Consider the following 18,225-nt stretch of genomic DNA (forward strand, 5'->3'; position numbering starts at 1 on the left):
AAATAAGCAGTAAAATTTTCAAAAGACTCTGTGTAGCTCCCCTTAACATTCCAATTGATGACAGCAAACTTCAGTAAGCAGTCAGCTTCACTTCAGTGAGATGGGAGATTTATAATCTCCTCAGCTCCCAGGTATCTCTCAGGATGAACTCCTTACTGCACAGGGTATGATTCTCATGCTTAAAAGCCCATGTTTTCATACACCAGGGCCCCTATTAAAATCAAGCTCCTTCAACTGGTATGCCAACGAATAAATGGTCACTCTTTCTAATGTAGAGAATATGCTAGTTATGATGGACTTACTGAGAGATTATCTGTCTCCAACATGATATATTCTTAAGAGATTTCACCGGTAATTTTTATGATTACTGAATGTGATTTTCATCTTATGAGCAAACTTGGGAATCTTAACACCACGTAAACAGTGTCTCCACTGAATGGTAAACCTACTGCCGCAGCTAAGTTACTACGGCAAAGGTGACCCTCAGTTAGACAGTCAAAGTTCCAGGGTTGGCATATATAGCACTTTCCATCACAGGAACAGAATAGGATTCAGAGAGAACAATGTAACATGCCAGTGATACTTTTTATCCAATCCAAGGGGTAAGAATGAACTTGAGAAACAAATGAATCCTTGGCTTCTGTAGGGCAAGAAAAAAAAGAACTAAACTCAGCTTGGGAATGGGTCTTAAAAGTTACTGTGATGCCACTGCCACCTGTGAAGCACATGACTGAACTTGTATTCTCACTAAACTTGTCATTTAACATCATGGAAATATGTTAACCAAAATATTATATATTATAATTATGTAATTATTACATATGTAAATATTACATAATTATAATATATAANGCTCAAATTTATTCCTATGCTCTCTTCCACCATTTAAACATCTATAATTGGGGGTACCTGAATGGCTCAGTCGGTTGAGCGTCCAACTCTTGATTTGGCTCAGGCCATGATCTCATGGTTTATGGGACTGAGCCCCGCATCCGGCTCCACGTTGACAGCACAGAGCCTGCTTGGGTTTCTCCTCTCCCTCCTCCCCTCTACCCAGCTCATGCTCTCTCTCTCTCTCTCTCTCTCTCTCTCACACACACACACACACACTCACTCTCTCTCTCTCTCACACACACACACAAAATAAATAAACTTTTAAAAAATCTATAATTCTATGGCTATCTATTTATGGCAGACTGGAAAAGTCACATCAGGAATTTGAGAGTCTTGCTCTCCCAGCTTTGTATAATCAAGCCTTATCCGGAGACCTCCTGCTAACTACATGTCAGAGTGAACTTCCCTTAACAGGAGAGAGCCTGTTAAAATGAGTCATGAATGGAAGAAAGGGTATAAAAGACCCAGCGGTGAAGAGCCTTATACCAAGTCCTATCACTTGCATAAAAGTGAAGTGAGAAACTCTGACCAAAAAGAAAAAAAACATTACACATTATTTTTGGACATGTTTGCAAATTAGCTCATGCAGCAGATCGAAAGTAGATAGCATATTTGTTTAGGAAAGATTAACTTAAATCAGCAGAAAAACCCATAAATCCTTTTAAGCCATGAACCAAGGGTGTCCAACTGCAAACACTGGTGGGTGTCTGTGTGGGTTCGGCTTCTCCCTGCAGCCCTAGCAACAAAGGCCACCCCTTTACTTGCAGTGTGGGTTTAAGACTGGCAGAAGCGGTTGTTAGCCAAAGGCAATTTTGCTTATTTAAATTTGAAACAAATCCTTGCCCATCCTTGATTTTGTTTTACTACTCTACTTTTTAGTTAGAATATATTTCAGTTTCCGAACACATCTAAAAAATTAAATGTGACGTTAAGTTTATTATAAAGTCATTGAACTTACCGGGGAAGGAATGAAGGCTTCATGAAACTTCTTTGGATTAATTCTCAATACACCCTTTAAAATAAAAAATAAAATCTGTGAAAATCTAGTTATACACTTAGAATTTTTCCATAGGTATGTTATTCTCCAATAAAAAGTTTTTAAATGAATTAAACAGCTCGATCTAGGAAACGATTCAGGCATCTGAGAACCATTCATTAAATGCGTGAAACGTGATTTATACCAATGTGTGGAACACAAGGTTCCATCGAAAACTGAAAGCTCACGCGGGCACCTTGCTGTGAACTGGCCGAGGGGAGAAGCAGCAAGGCCCGGCAGGGAGCGGCAGAGCAGGGATTTTATGTGCACGGGACGGACGTTAGTCTTCACACTGAAACCTTTACTTTAAGAACAAGGATGGGGTGCCTGGGTGGCTCTGTCGGTTACGAACAAGGTTATGTGGGGATTACGTCTCACTATATAATGGCCTTTTTTATTCACGGAGACCTTGCCACGCTTGCTTGTTTCTTTGACAACTTTCAAAGTGACACAGGTTGACTTCCAACCTGGATACTTAGCCTTGAGAGACCAGATGCATATTTTTTCAGTCTGGCCCTTCTGCAGAGCCGAATGAGTCAATAATTCAAAATGGTCCAGAACCAGCTTTTAATGTAAATGGGAATCCTGGCTCCAACAGCCAGGCCACCCAGTCTGCCTTCAACTTCATGTTATTCCAGCACCAAATCAGGGTCTGCTGCTATTTGCGCACAGGGGTGCACGTGGGGGCTGCCTTCAATAGCAGTTCAGTATTTTAGGCTCTTGCAGGAAGCTGTAACCCTCCCAAGGTTCCAGCTGCATTTGAAGGCCACTGGAACGCATGGAGAGAGGCGGTTATTTTCCTAAGAGCCAGACTCCAAGGGTGTCTTGAGAAAGTGTTTTAAATAATATTTCCCCGTAAAATGTTGAAAGACTCAAAGATACATTAATTAACCAAATAGTGAGAGCATAAAATAGAGTAGAAAATAGTCCTTCCCTCCCCTGGTGCACCATGTTTAAATGTTTAACTTACAAATTCCCATGTCACAATTTATACTATTGTTAACATCCTGAGTGGACTTAATTCAAGAGTTATTGCATACTGGCAACGTTCAAGACCTGGAGACACACACCAGAGAGAGTGTGGTGACCAAGCTCAGTCCGTTTCTGAAGTAAACTATGAAGAACACCCTGAGTAAGGGCATGGCTTACTCTCAGCTGGGGGCATTAGGAAAGGATCCAGAGACAGTGTCTGACCCAGTCGTTGATAGAGGAGAAAAACTCGCAGATAAACCAGAAGGGAAATACAGGCAAAGAACACCACATAAGCAAGAGTGCTTAAGAAGCCAAATACTCTTTTCCCTCCACGCTGTAACTCTGTTCAGCATAAGAGATGGAGGGGGCAGGAGACAAGGCGGGCAAAGCTCTCTGGGGCCAGTTCCTTTTCACAAACGTCACTGCAATTTCACTTCTAGAACAGCTGTTTCTTGTTGGAGGAGGGAGATAAAAGGCTTACTACATTTATCCTAAATTTTCAACCATTCGCTCAACAAAATTTCCTGAAGACTAGCATGACAGGCATTGTGCTAGGAGATGAGGACATGCTGGAGAGTAATACAGTCTTTGCCCTCATAAAGTATAGTGTCTAATGAGGGGAAGACCCTAAATAAAGTCCATTCACTGAAGTTAAATTTTTTAAAGACTCATTTTCTGATTCCAAGCATTGCTTTCTGATCAAAGGTTTGTTTTGGGGTTTTTTCCCCCTCAATTGCTATTCTTCTAGCAAAAGAATACTTTTGTCTTTGTCTTACTCACCTGCAAAAGTCCAGGACTTCCATTTCCACATTTTTATGACCATCACCTAATTTACCCAACCCCTCATCACTCATCTTCCTCCTTAACCCTTTCCTAGGCCTGGCACTTGGTCAGTGAGGCTCCTACGATGCTCCATCTCTCTCTGAATGCTCCTGTGCTCCTTGATTTAACTGAAACCTAGCTATCCCTGATATGATCACTTCCCTTGATGTGCTCTCAAAAGGAGTCTATTTTATCTCTCCTATCCCATGTATCTCATGGATCAGAAGAAGAATGTTTACCCCCTGCTTCCCCATTGAGCTTTAAAATTATTTTTTCCTCCATTCTTGATCAAAACCAAGATCCTCTGAAGATCATATCATTAGCTCCTGCTACATATACTTCCTCAGTGCTATCATCTTTAAACCTTCTGACCATATCCCTGATTCACTAATGCTTTGACTCGTAGGTCTGTACCCCCATTCCTATAAACATTTATGGAACTTCACATCCATGTGGTTGACCAGACAGCGCTAGTCAGTCACCCCAGCCACCCTTTCCTCCACCCACCCTACCCACTCTCCCCCATGTTCACTGCCATCTCCTGGCATCATTGCTAATGATGCCAACTCTAAACATGAAAACTCAAATATCACACTTTCTGATCACAATCTTCTACCCTTCCACATCACTTAAGGTAAATAACCCATTTCGACAATTCCCTATCTTCACTAAGAGTTCCAACCTATGGACTTGACCATATTTTGTCTCCACGCTGTGTTAAGTCCCTTCCTTGGCCACCTAGTTGCCATGGCCTGTCATTCATTATCTCCTGCCCTGGCAAATCCTGAGCCCTGGGTCCCTTCTCCCTCTCCTATCCAACTAGCAAGTCCTCACTCTCAGTCCACCCCAACTACCTGCCTTCTCCATGCCTGCACCCAAGGGGCTGAATATTACTGTATAAAAAATATCACACAGGGGCGCCTGGGTGGCTTAGTCAGTTAAGCGTCTGACTTTCGCTTGGGTCATGATCTCGCGGTCGTGGGTTCGAGCCCCGCGTCGGGCTCTGTGCTGTCAGCTCAGAGCCTGGAGTCTGTTTCAGAGTCTGTGTCTCCCTCTCTCTCTGACCCTCCCCTGCTCACGCTGTCTCTCTCTCTCCTAGAAATAAATAAAAATATTTTTTTTAAAAAATCACACAACTGGGCTAACCTAACTTGGCAATCACAAAAAATGTTTTATTTGGCTTACAGGATGTTTGAGAATACGTAAAGCAAAGGAATTTCACACATAAATATGTATTTCCACATTTCCTTGAAAAATCAGCTAACCCTCCATGGCAGCAACCACCTGAGTTGAATAACAAAGGTTTCTCCTATAGCCACAAAAAATATCTCAAATAACACTTATACATGTTATATACTGTTTTAAGAACTTTATATCTATCAACTAAGTTAATCCTCCAATCAAGTCTATGAGGTAGGTACCACTGCCCTCCTTCCTACAAATGAGAACACCAGGTACTGAGAGGCGTCCACCTGCACACCACATCCAAGCCCAACCAGTCTGGTTCCAGAGCCCTCGCTTGTAACTGCCTCAGACTCCCTCTCTGTTTGCCACGGTCATCACCAGGGCCTCTCCACTCATTTATGCCACCTGCTCCCTTCCCCCAACACTCTGGCACCACATTCCAACCCCTCGCCTTCCCAATCGCAATGAAGGGACAAACTGTCCATCTAGTTGCCCAATTCAAAGCTTAGGAACTGTGCCTTATTCCTCCTTTTGCTTCAGCTTCACATTCAAGCCATCAGCATCCTACCAGGTCCGGCTCTACTCCTCCATCATCCTCACGGCCACCACCCGTATTTTCATGCCCTTCACTCTGCTGGCCTTCTACAGGGCCGCCCAGCTCCCACTCGAGTCTGTTCACCTCACAAATGCCATAGAGATGTTTTTAAAGTATAAGGTAAATCATCCCCTCTCCCTACTGAAATCCTTCAGTTTTAATAAAATCCAACTCTCCAGTACAACCTACCTGTGGCAGCTGCCTGACTTATTCCCATATCGTAATTCCTTCGCTCGCTACGTCTAACAGCTCCCTTCATATTCCTTAAAAACACCAAGCCTTTTTCTGCCTGCCATTTTTCCACTACCTGGTCTTTCTGTCTACAATGTTCTTTGCCTAGTCTCCCTGATAGCTGGCCCATTTTCACCCTACACATCTCAGCTCAGAAATCACCTGTTCAGAGTGGCCTAACCATCTCATACAAAGTGGCTCTCCCTAATTCTTCTTTCTTATCTTTCTTACTTCCCTAGTAGTACTCAGCACAGGCTGTAATATCCACTTTATGTCTTTAGCTGTGTTTGCCTGTCTCCCCGCCATAAATGATCTATCTCACTCACTGGTATATGCCTGGCACTTAGTAGGCAGTCAAGAAACATGAGCTCATTAATGAATGTCTGCAGAGTTGAAGCTCTCCCACCAGCCCTGGAAGTAATGTTATGATCATCTGTGCCTTCTAAATGACTGGTCAGTCCATTGTAATGTCACCTCTGTTCTTTTTTAATTCATACCCTAACATTCTCCAGCTGATTTCACTCTTAACAAATGATGGTCCTAGAAACTAACCCATCCTGTCCTCTCTTCCTGGACTAGGAATTCTTCCAAAGTCCAATAACAACTTTACACCAATATTCTATTTTAGGGGGAATTCTGACATCATGCCTCAGCCTGCTCTGGAGGACCAACCTGAACCACCTACAGCCTAAGCATCGTTTGAGATCAGGAAACCAGCCAAGTCTACCATCATACCCAGTGTCACTCTGGTCATCATCCCAAACCAAAGTCCCCTCCAGTCCTGTCTATCCCATACTCTCGTTTCTCCCAACATCTCCTATAATAATCTCCTACTCCCATACCTATGGAGAAAGGACATATGTATGACATGAGAACTTGTTTATAACAACAAATTTTCAAAACTACATGTACATGATCATGTGTTACTGCTGGTCAGTTCAAATACAAAGAAGAGATTCCTTTGGTCACTGGGGACTCCTCATCCTCACATAGGGCAAAACACCAATGAAATGTCAAATTATTGTTCAAAGTATTGAAAACAAAATAAAAATATTATCCTACTCCTATTTTAAAATATCTCCTCACTATTATTGCTCAATAAAAGTTTCTTCTCTTGGGGCGCCTGGGTGGCTTAGTCGGTTAAGCGTCCGACTTTCACTTAGGTCATGATCTCGCGGTTCGTGGGTTCGAGCCCCGCGTTGGGCTCTGTGCTGACAGCCAGCTCAGAGCCTGGAGCCTGTTACAGAGTCTGTGTCTCCCTCTCTCTCTGACCCTCCCCTGCTCACGCTGTCTCTCTCTCTCTCTCTCCTAGAAATAAATAAAACATTAAAAAAAAAAAGTTTCTTCTCTGGATAGGAAGAAAAAAAGGGATGTCACGATATACTTAAATTTGAATACAAAAGTTAACAAATACTTACAAGTATATCTAATAAGTTTAATTTTCTCCAACAGCATTCAAACAGCTTTTCTTGTCTAGCTTTTTATCTTACCATCAAGGCCGGCATGCATTAACCTCGTATCAGAAAGCAGATGGACTGTTTCCCTGCCTATGAAAATCTTATTTACAGTGTTGTATATTTCACACGGTGACCTCATATCTGGAACCCATTCCTCTCCCATCTGCAAAGAACAACTGTTCTCATCTGCGGAGGGAGGTTCTGGCTGCACAGTCTCATGATGTCACAAGCCAGGAGGAATCATTTACAAACTCCTGGGAAAGAGAGTTGTTATATTGATCATCTTTTTGCTTTGTTTTAAAATCAGCAAAGCATTGCTTCAACAGGAAAAATTAATAGGAAGGAGCAAAAACCATATCATTATAGAATATTTTCCTCACCGTATCTCTATAAATTCTATAACCAAAATTATAAGCAATTTTTCTTCTAAGTTATAACAACTGAGTTTCCCTCACTCTTCTTCAAAAGACAGTGCCTTGATCCTTTATTTACTTTATCCTCAGTAAATAAATATTTACTCAATATAAACTTATTATGCATCTGTCAATTGCCACGCACCAGGCTAATTTGTGGGAATAGGATACAACCCTACCCACAAGGAAATGAATGGCCTATTTGAGGAAACATAAATACCAAGAAATGATAATAAGTTTAGAATAAAGGGTAAACAACAAAGTCAGTTTCAGGAAATAGTCATGGCCAATTCTGCTTGGAGAATTAAAATAAGGCTTCTCAAAGGGGTAACATTTAGGTAGGGACTTAAAGGTCAAGTACAATTACATCAAGATAATGGAAGAAGCATTCATTCCAAGCACTAGGAACAATGTGTACAGGGTCACAGAAAAAACAAAGAGCAGAGTTTTTACAGGAAAAGTCTTAAAGATCAGGGTAAATAGAGCCACATGTACCTGGAGGAGAATGGCAGGAGGTGAAAATGAGAAAAGGCACAAAGAGTCTTCGTATATGAAACAAGATGAAGGCCAAGAAACTTGTAGATAACATAGAGTTCAGTATGTGGATTGAACAATAAACAGCAAATGAATGGATTATGAATGGACAAATGTCCAAACGCAGCTTCAACTCTGAGAGGCCTTGTCAAAGAAATCCAAGGGAAGTTTACAACAAAAGGTCAATAATACCTCTAAAATCATAGAGATCATTTGTTAAAAAATTTTCCATTCAAGAGTCAACGAAAATGCTCCAAAAGATAAGCACACCCCATGTTCACTACAGCATTATTTACAACAGACAAGCTATGAAAACAACCTAAGTGTCCACTGATGGATGAATGGACAAAGAAATTGTGGTGGATACACACACACACACACACACACACACACACACTGCATATCACTCAGCAATTAGGAAAAAGGTTGATATCTTGCCATTTGTGACCACATGAATAGACCTCAAAGACATTATGCTAAGTGAAACAGGTCAGATAAAGACAAATACGGTATGGTCCCTTATATGTGGAATCTTGAAAATAAATAAACAAATAAGCTCAGAGATACAGATAGGTGGTAGCCAGAGGCTGGAGTATAAGGCATGAACAAGGGGTAGATAACTGGGGCTAGGGGTGGGGAGAATGGATTCAAAAGGCTATGATGAAAAAAAGAGTCTATGATAATCTTATATGCACTTGAATACAGATAAATAAGAAAGAGAAAAGGTGATTAAAAAGGAAAAGAAGATGATAGTATCTGTTCATTGGCTGGATCTTCAGCCAAAGCCACAAATGTAGAAGGTGGGCTCTCAGAATGAGAGAAAATGGAACACAATCAACATTTTCAAGTGAGCCGGGTAACACAACGCAGTACCTCTGTACCAATCCAAAACTTATAAAATAGACTTCATTCAAATATGTGGTCCTGCCTCCCTCTCCATCTTACCTATTTCCTGCCTCATATTTCATGCCTAAGGAGACCTAAGCTGCTTTATTCCATACTGATTCACAAGTTCATGTTTTCATCAATGCCCCTGCCTCTCCATACCTCCTTCCAACACACAGATCACTCACACAATAGGCCCAAACTAGTCATCATTCAAAATCCATCAAGAAGTCACCTCCTACAGTCTCCCAGTTTCCCCCTAACATCCTTCCATACACCTTGGTAACACTTTTATTTGAGCACTTACCATTTATCCCCAAATCATCCGTTCACATGATTGCCTGTCCACCCTGGACCAGGTGCTCAAAGAACAGAAAGACAGTCTCATCCGCTTTCATCTCGAGCGTACCCATGAGGCACACTCCTAACTATGAACTGTTCAAGGCCCGCAATGTGGGCTCAACAAACATTTGCTGAGCCAAACCACTGAACCAGTTTGTAAAAGTATTTTGTAAACTACAAAGCACTCAACAAATATTGTCTGCTGCTGTTTACCATATCCTTTTCAACCCTATTCTCCAACATTTAGCATGCATGTGCTCCAAGCAAACCGAACTACCAATGTTTCTTGGAGCCCAACCCTATTTGCCACTTCTGTCTGAGTGGCTCACACTGATCTCTCCGTCTATAAAGTGCTTTCTCTTTATCTTCATTTATTCAAACTGCATCACTTCATGGCCTGGCCCAAATATATATCCCTTCCAATAAAATATTCCTAGACAGCCCTAACTGGAAGTAACGGCCCCTTCCACTCAGATCTCAGAGCACTCTGTCTGTCTTGTGAAGCTGACCACCTCTAACTGCCCTGTAGGGGTAAGAAGGGGAAGTCCTGTACCTGCGAGCTCATCATTTCCCTCAAACACACAATGCAGAATAATAAACAGTTTAATGAGTAATAGATGACTTGTGATTCCACATAGTCAAGGAACAGCCAGCTAGTACGTTTTAAGCACCTGGATAAGTGTTCCTCTCTTCAAGCCTTCTGAAACATCCTCCTTGGACATGTAGGTTTCAAATATGCTCTTTTTCTTCCCTCGTACGGACTTGTTCTTTGCCTTTTTGTCACCTGGCGAAGCACCAACACCATGTGGGCCAACCACAGAGGACACACCTAGAAACATGAGGCAGCAGTCAACTCTTTCCTCAATGAAACATCTCTGTATTTTTAAAAGTGGAGATATTTTACCTTTTTATTTAGAAGACCAATAAAAAGAATGAAATGCTCTGATAATGATTTCCAACAGTAAAAAAAAGAATGAACGGATTAGGAAACATGAGTAAAATGTACACAGATGAGACTTGAGTTATAAGTCAGCACTACAACGTGCATGGAACATAATCTGAATAATGGGCTCAATATGCTTTGCTGTTTATAGACACAAACTTTTTTAAAATAGGAATTCCTAAGAGATTGTCACTTTTCTGGAGGAAACTGTGAACAGCCTTACTCAATACAACAATAAATTAAGACAACAAGAAACCACACTTAATTCGAGAATAAATAAGACAAAAGAATATTTAACAAGTCACCAAAAGAATTATAGTCCCCCTCAGGCCTGAGCCCCACCCTGCATTCCATTCCATTTGTATTTTATTTCAGGGCCCCAGTTGCTAGAGTAGACTCCATCTTCCTTCTGCTACCTCTGGGAGTCCCCAGGGACCGGAGGTTCAGCCTGCAGTCAGGATGGCTCATTACTGGTTCCAAGGTCGCCTCTTCTCTGCAGATCCAGGGGGCCCTCCACTGCTCAGCTCAGAGTTCTTCCAGTCTTGAGTAGCTCAGGTGCCACTAGCTGAAAGCAAAGAGACACGGGTGGCTAAAGAGCAATTAACCTGGGACCTCCTCTGTGCTCTCGGACATTTAGTACATGAATCATTAAAAACAATGTGGGACCCCTCCTGGGTCCAGGTTTCACTTTCTCCTAGGCAGTGGGACAACCACACCATCTGTCCTGAGTTTCTTCTCAGGGTAACTGCTTGTTAGGGCCACTTCAACTGAAAACCTCCACACGCAGGGCAATGAGGCAAAAATTAAAAAGTTCTGCAGTTCCGGGGCGCCTGGGTGGCTCAGTCGGTCAAGCATCTGACTTCGGCTCAGGTCATGATCTCAGGGTCAGGGAGTTCAAGCCCCGCGTCCAGCTCTGTGCTGACAGCACAGAGCCTGGAGCCTGCTTCAGAGTCTGTGTCTCCCTCTCTCTCTCTCTGCCCCTCCCTCACTTGCATGCGTGCACGTGCGTGCCCTCTCTTTCTCTCTCTCTCAAAAATAAATAAACATTTTTAAAATTTAAAAAAAAAGAGTTCTGCAGTTCCTTTCAGCTTTTGAAATGGACAAGAGCAGGAGGGAATATAATTTTGAAGAAACACGTATAAAAATCTAGGAGTCTTAAGGCTATAATGAAACAGGTACTAAACTAGGGCTCAAAAGATGCAGCATTTCCTAAGCACTTACTATTGGACAAATGACGTTCCTTTATGAAACCAAGTAAATATTCTCTGGAATTCATCAGCAAAAACCCAAATTCACTACCACAACAGGATATCCAAAACTATCCAAGGGACCCCAGGTGGTTCACTGGCTTTCAAAAAATGGCAATACTGTAGTTAGACATCTATTTCCTTACTCTTACCTGACATCACTTCAAACCAATCATCTGACCAAAAGCTCAGGCAGCTGCTTCTGAGGAATATAAGGCAGCTGCTTGGATCAGTGGACTGGAATCCAGGGCCCTGGAGCTGGCCCCTGGCCTTCCACCTGGATACTGAACACATCATCACAACTTCTACTTTCTCCTCTCAGCTGGCCACCAGCCCAGAGATTTAAGCCTTTACTTGCAAATTTCCAAAATCCTGGTGGGTAGGCTTCTTTCCCATAAAATGGATCAAGATGTCATTCTCAACACTAGCTTCCATTTCCTGTAAATTTCCCACACACATCCTTCACTGAAATGACCTAATTTTTCTTTAAAGTGAAAGTAATACTAACTCAGGAAAAGAGAAGCTACAAAGGGTAATAGGCCACTTAGCAATACATGAAGAGATTCAAGGATAAAGTAAAAAAAATTACAAAAGGGAGAGAAGCAGATGGTCTTAGATAAACAACAAGGTAATGGGAAGGACACACAAAGGAGGCCAGACTGTCTGATGGTTTAATTCAGAATGCATTCATCCACTCATCAATTCAACAAATACTTCTGCAATGTACTGTACTAGGCACAGTGAAGAATACAAAAGCTAATTAGATTTATCAAAATCATATTGAAATAATACAAGTTGGGAAATGATAAGCACTACATTTTTTTAAGTATGGGTAAATATTGTATGATGGACGAAGCAAAGTATCTCCAAGTCAGGAAATCAGAGAGCTTCAGAGAAGATGTTAAGGTCTTAAGAACCGAGAATGTGAGAAAAGCATGCTGCTGGCAAAAGGAAGCAAAATAGAGACACAAACAGGAAAACACAAGCATTTCTTACAACATTAATTCCAAGTGGGTAGAATCCAATCTATATGAAGGGAGACAGTGGCAAGGAAAATAAAACAAGTTGGAAGGTTTAGAAAAGCAGCCCTTTTCAAAGGCGGTAGGGAATTTCTGAAGCATGGATGATCAGAAGAGAAGAACAACAGATCAGAATTGTGTTTCAGGAAAAATGAACCCAGCACAAGATTCAGAGTCTTCTTGGGCTAGGAAAGATAGCAGCAGCTGCACCTTAGGAAAGAACCAGAACAGACTCGGGAGAAAGGAAGGAAGGCCTGAACTAGAGTTGAACAAGCACACACTAAAAAGAAGAACCCCATGACACGGCATCACCCAGGACAAACTGGCACTGCTTAGCAACCCGGCAGAATGGAAGTCTCAGGAGCACAAAAGTGGTGACAACTGTTCGAGATTTCGAGCAAGGAGACCAGGAAATCATAATGTCACTAAGTTAAAGAAGATAATGAATTCTACTTAGGGTATTATATATCACTACATGAAGACATGCCTCCATGTATACCTATACACATGGAAATATGTACCTCTATGTATATACCCCTACCCCAAATACTTGGAAAATTAGAGCATAACTTAGATAAATTGGTCATCTATTTGCATAAAAATGGTAACCCAGAGTTTCTAGAATGGACAAGATGGCCAAGAAAGGGTAAACTGGTACCAGAAGGGGCCCAGGACAAAATCTGGGTTAGGGCAACTTTTAGGAAATGCAAAGAATAAGAAGTAGAAAATATAACTAAGAAGCAGAAATATATAACCAAAAAGCTAACAAAGATGTAGGAAAAGAACCAACAGAGTCAAATGTTAAGAAAACAAGGGAGAAAATAACTTCCAAAGGAGAACAAGTTAACGATCTCGGTTTGCAACCACTACTAAGAATACGATTCATGGCAGCCTTGGGTAAGGTGAAGAAGGGCTGGGGGCAAGCTGCAAGAAGGAAAAAGACAACACAAAAGCAAAAGCCAGAATTAAAAATGGGGTACAAAAACTCAAGTCCTGATGCAGGCAAGAGCTCAAAATTAAGGGAAGTTACTGTCAACTGGGTGAAATGAAGACAGAGATCTCAACTCAAATGTCCCAAGGTCAGCTACATCTGTAACTTTCCTTCACAGCAAACATCCTGGTTGTTGTGATGTATACCTAGCTTGTCTCTCTAGTTCAAGAGGACAAGGAATGTTCGGTTGGGTTCATTGCTATAACCCTACTGACTCCCATGTTACCTGGGATTTAGAATATGTGCTTATTATGCACTCCTTAAATGAGTGGATGAGTTTATTTTCATGAATTAGCAGTGAGATCATNTTTAGGGAAATTACACTAAAGAGTGAGCAAAGAATAGGAAAAGATGGGGTGCCTGAGTGGTTCAGTTGGTTAACTGTCCAACTCATGATCTCAGGGTCGTAAGTTCAAGCCCCACTTTGGGCTCTGCACTGGGCCCAAAGCCTACTTAAAAATAATAATAATAGGAAAAGAACACAGGACCCAGGAAACAAGAGTTTCAGGTTGGCAAGAGAAAGCCAGATAGCTGGGCAGAGAATCAAAGGCAAGCTTTGATTTGATCAAAGGACTGGAAGGAGATGGAAAGATTCCAAATAGAGAAGATACTAAGCAGAAGATGAATGAACAAGCAACCTTCCCAGCAACATGGGTATAAAAGTCCATTTACCCAAGAGAAATCCTGGGCACCCCTACCTTAACACATTGAAAGCACAAGTCAATTTCAAATCCTCACCAGCTTTCAGAATGAGGGACACTTGATGTACTGCCCAAAGGCCCACTGGTTTCTTGAGAGGGTGTCTTATCATGGCAATAGCTGCACATTCTGAAGAGTTGAGCAGACGGTAGGATGAATAGGCAGTAATGGTCAATAATGTCACATGGAACAAAAAGGCAGGAATGAAGAGGAATGGAGAAAAAGGCACTAGACTTGAGAACAAGTAAATCTGAAGAAATCACCTGGGTGAAAGAAGGGGTGTCTTGAGACCCTACATATTCCCCAAACCTAGCACAATGCACAATACAGAACAGGTGCCCAAAATTTAAATAAATGAAGCCTATGTGGAACAGAAACCAACTTGCAATGAATATACACTAATAAGAAATTTAAGTAGTGGGAGTCAGGACTAGGGTGAGGCAAGCCAGGTACCTAGGATGCAAAATTCATAAAAGAAAAGTCATGCAAGTACCAACCCTGTACCTGCAGGACTTCGAGAGAGACTCCTGAAATGTTTGTGCCTGGGCATCATACTTGCCTTACCCTATATCTCAGGACTGATGAGCGAGAGCAGATGAAATCCATGAACCTGGGCAATCAAGGAAAGCCAAGGAGATACAATTAAAGTTTAAAGAGAGAAAAGGTTCAGCCTATTCAGAAGCTGAGATAGAGCCAACAGAAAGCGAGACATGGTAAAAACAAAGGAAAGAGAACATTATTGATGGAATAAAGCAAAAAATAATAATAAATTTAAAATAAGTTTCACTGAAATTAGAGAAATAAACAATTTACATTGCAAATAACTGGGAAATACACGAAATAATCAACAAGTTGCATGAAGACACTAGTACCCAAATTGCCAATACAGTGCTACCTTACAACATGTTCTGAAATAAAATTCAGTTTGAATAAAACTTAAGTGTTTAAAAATGAGACAAACAGGGACAGAGGCAAAGAGAGAGAAAGCAGGGGAAATAATGCCCAGAAAGGCTGAATAAGGAATGAGACAAATATTATCCCCAGAACAAAAAATAACAATAAAAGCAAGTAAAATTATCAAAACCAACTACTGAAGGATCTGGATATTGGCCAAAGACATACAAAAAACTTAAGAAGTGTTTATTCAAGAAAATCTACTGAATCTCGGTAAGAACAAGGGAAGTGTGTGGTGGTTTAACCTGGAGTTCCCACCATCCCCACCTATTCCCAACCCCTTGGTATGGAAGTCCCATCAGGGCAGAGAGAGCTGTGGAGACTGGCAGCCGAGCTTAGCCAGAGGTAGCTAAACTTCACTGAGCACAGCAAGAATAATTCCATGCCCAGGGGCATTTTCAAAAACAATAATGATTCCAGGCACACAAAAAATCAGGGAGGCCAATATCACAACTAGCCTGAATTTGCAACACTAGTTAGGGCAAGCAACAGATCAGGAAACCAACCAGAAATTTAACAGGGAGAATTAGAAATGAGACGATCAAAGTAGGCCTTGACAAAAATCTCCTTTTTCCTGCTATGTGCATGCACAGGACTTTAAACATGCAGGAAAGAAATTAAAGGGCAAGTGATCCCTAGATGAATGTGAACCTTGCAAATGCAGAAAGCAAAATCCCGGACTGACTTGTAAACTGCCTGAACTTTGAATGTATTCCCCCAAGTCTCTTGAGAACCACCAGCAAAGGATGGGGCCTCACTGTTTCAGAGAATTTAAACACAACCTCTGAGCAATCATAGGCTGACCATTAAGATATCCTGACGCCAGGGCAACAGCAAGAAAGTCAGACTTAAAAACAAGAAAGGAAGCGGGGGCCTGGGTGGCTCAGTCGGTTAAGCGTCCAACTTTGGCTCAGGTCATGATCTCACGGTTCGTGGGTTCGAGTCCCGCGTCGGGCTCTGTGCAAACGGCTAGCTCAGAGCCTGGAGCCTGTTTCAGATTCTGCATCTCCCTCTCTCTCTGACCCTCCCCTGTTCATGCTGTCTCTCTCTCTCTCACACAGAAATAAGTAAGAAACATCAAAAAATTAAAAAAAAAAAAAAACAAGAAAGGATGCACTAGGAGAGATGTGAGCAGCCACCTACTGCGGGAGACGCAGACTGCAAAGAATGAGTTCTGGTCAGTCATTAAGCATAGAGAACAACCAGCCCTGGGGGGAAAGGAATCAGAGTGCAGAATATATTATCAAAAATGTCCAGGTTTCAATAAAAAAAATTTTAACAGGCAAAAAATGGAAAAGGGAGACAGACAGTTTCAATAAAAAAATGTCTGTAAGGGATCCTAGATTTCAGACTTAGGCAACAGAAACCTCACAGCATAGATTATAAAGATGTTCAAGGAACTAAAAAAAAAAAAAACAAAAACACAAAGTATGATGACAGTGACTCATCAAGTAGAAGATATCAATGGATGTAAATTGTTTTTTTAAAAAAAGAAATTCCAAGTTGAAAGACTGAAATAAAAAATTCACTAGGAGGGTTCAATAGCAGATTTAAGTTGGCATAAAAAGAATCAAAAAAACCGAAAATAAAAATGATCAATCATGATGATCCAATATGAAGAAAGGAAGAAAAGAAATATGAAGTAAAATTATTTTTACAAAATCCAACTTAAAGACTTGTGATAAAGAGCCTGGCTCCATTTGTTGATGTTTGACTATTGACTTCTTTTAAGCCTTACCTCCTCTTTCCCCTCTGACACATTTGTACAGCTTGATAAGACAGTTCATGTCCCCCTCCAAACTTTGACCCCAGGGGGAATTTCGAATTTCACAAATCCTAGTCTACACACAGGAACTTCTCTATAGAGCCAAAATTATAAAGGACTAACCCACTCCTGCCTCACTCAAGCCATGCCAGACATGTCTATATGTACCCAACTCTGCCTAGGAATCTCTTAGGTGAGTAAGTTTTCTCTCAAATTCTGTTATATAGGGTGCAATCAATAAACATCCTACTAATTGGGAAGGGGTCCATTCCACCTCTACAGGTTGACCACAAAACAGGAGTGAAAGAGGGGACCTCTCTACCAATCTTATAGAAAAGGATTTTAAGGAAATACAATAAACAAACTTAGGCCAACTAGGTAACTGAGATGAAATGGACAAATTCCTAGAAAGACACAAATTACAAGAGCTGACCTAAGAAAAAATAGAAAACTTAAACATACATACAAGAAATTGAATTAGTAATTTTAAATCTTCCAATAAAGAAGCTCAGGCAAATTCTACCAAACACTGAAAGTAAAAATAATAGTATTTCTTTATTACAAACTCTTCTAGAAAACAAAGAAAATATTTCCCAGCTCATTCTTTGAGGACAGTATTATCCCTGATACCAAAGGTTAAAAAAGATATCATAAGAAAAAATACTGTCTTAACACATAGAATAATTTGGATTTTTAGGGGCGCCTGGGTGGCTTAGTCGGTTAAGCGTCCGACTTTCGCTTAGGTCATGATCTCGAGGTTCGTGGGTTCGAGCCCCGCATCGGGCTCTGTGCTGACTGCCAGCTCTGAGCCTGGAGCCTGTTTCAGAGTCTGTGACTCCCTCTCTCTCTGACCCTCCCCTGCTCATGCTGTCTCTCTCTCTCTCTCCTAGAAATAAATAAAACATTTAAAAAAAAAAAAAGAAGAAGAATTTGGATTTTTAAATTTCTTCAATCTTAGTAATTTGTATCTTTCTAGAAATGTATCAATTTCATCTAAATTTCCCTTTGTGAGGGGAAAGAATGTTGTTCAAAATATCCTTGTGATTTTCTTAATACAAAAAAGCAGTGCCGTCCTTTCTGAAATTATGGAAATTTTCAATATCTGTGCTGTCTAGTATGGTAGCCAAAAGCCATGGGTCTTTTGAGCATTTAAAAATTCTTTTTCGTGTTCATTCATTTGTGAAAGAGAGAAAGAAACAGACAGACAGAGCATGAGCAGGAGAGGGGCAGAGAGAGAGGGG

At 41.1% G+C, this 18,225-nt stretch overlaps 1 protein-coding gene across 1 annotated transcript in view; it reads right to left on the reverse strand.

The window, feature by feature from the left end:
- DIS3L2 (DIS3 like 3'-5' exoribonuclease 2) overlaps positions 1-18,225 on the reverse strand; it is a 373,116-nt gene that overhangs the window by 279,043 nt on the left and 75,848 nt on the right. The window contains exons 2-4 of the mRNA XM_077757924.1: positions 10,726-10,874; positions 10,038-10,195; positions 1,853-1,906 (exon numbers count right to left, since the gene is read on the reverse strand). Coding sequence (XP_077614050.1) covers positions 1,853-1,906; positions 10,038-10,195; positions 10,726-10,777 — 264 coding nt within the window. The 5' untranslated portion in view covers positions 10,778-10,874. The remainder of the gene's footprint in view (positions 1-1,852; positions 1,907-10,037; positions 10,196-10,725; positions 10,875-18,225) is intronic.

The sequence above is a fragment of the Crocuta crocuta genome, unplaced genomic scaffold, assembly GCF_008692635.1.
Source record: "Crocuta crocuta isolate KB4526 unplaced genomic scaffold, BGI_CrCroc_1.0 scaffold290, whole genome shotgun sequence".
Taxonomy (NCBI): Eukaryota; Metazoa; Chordata; class Mammalia; order Carnivora; family Hyaenidae; genus Crocuta; species Crocuta crocuta.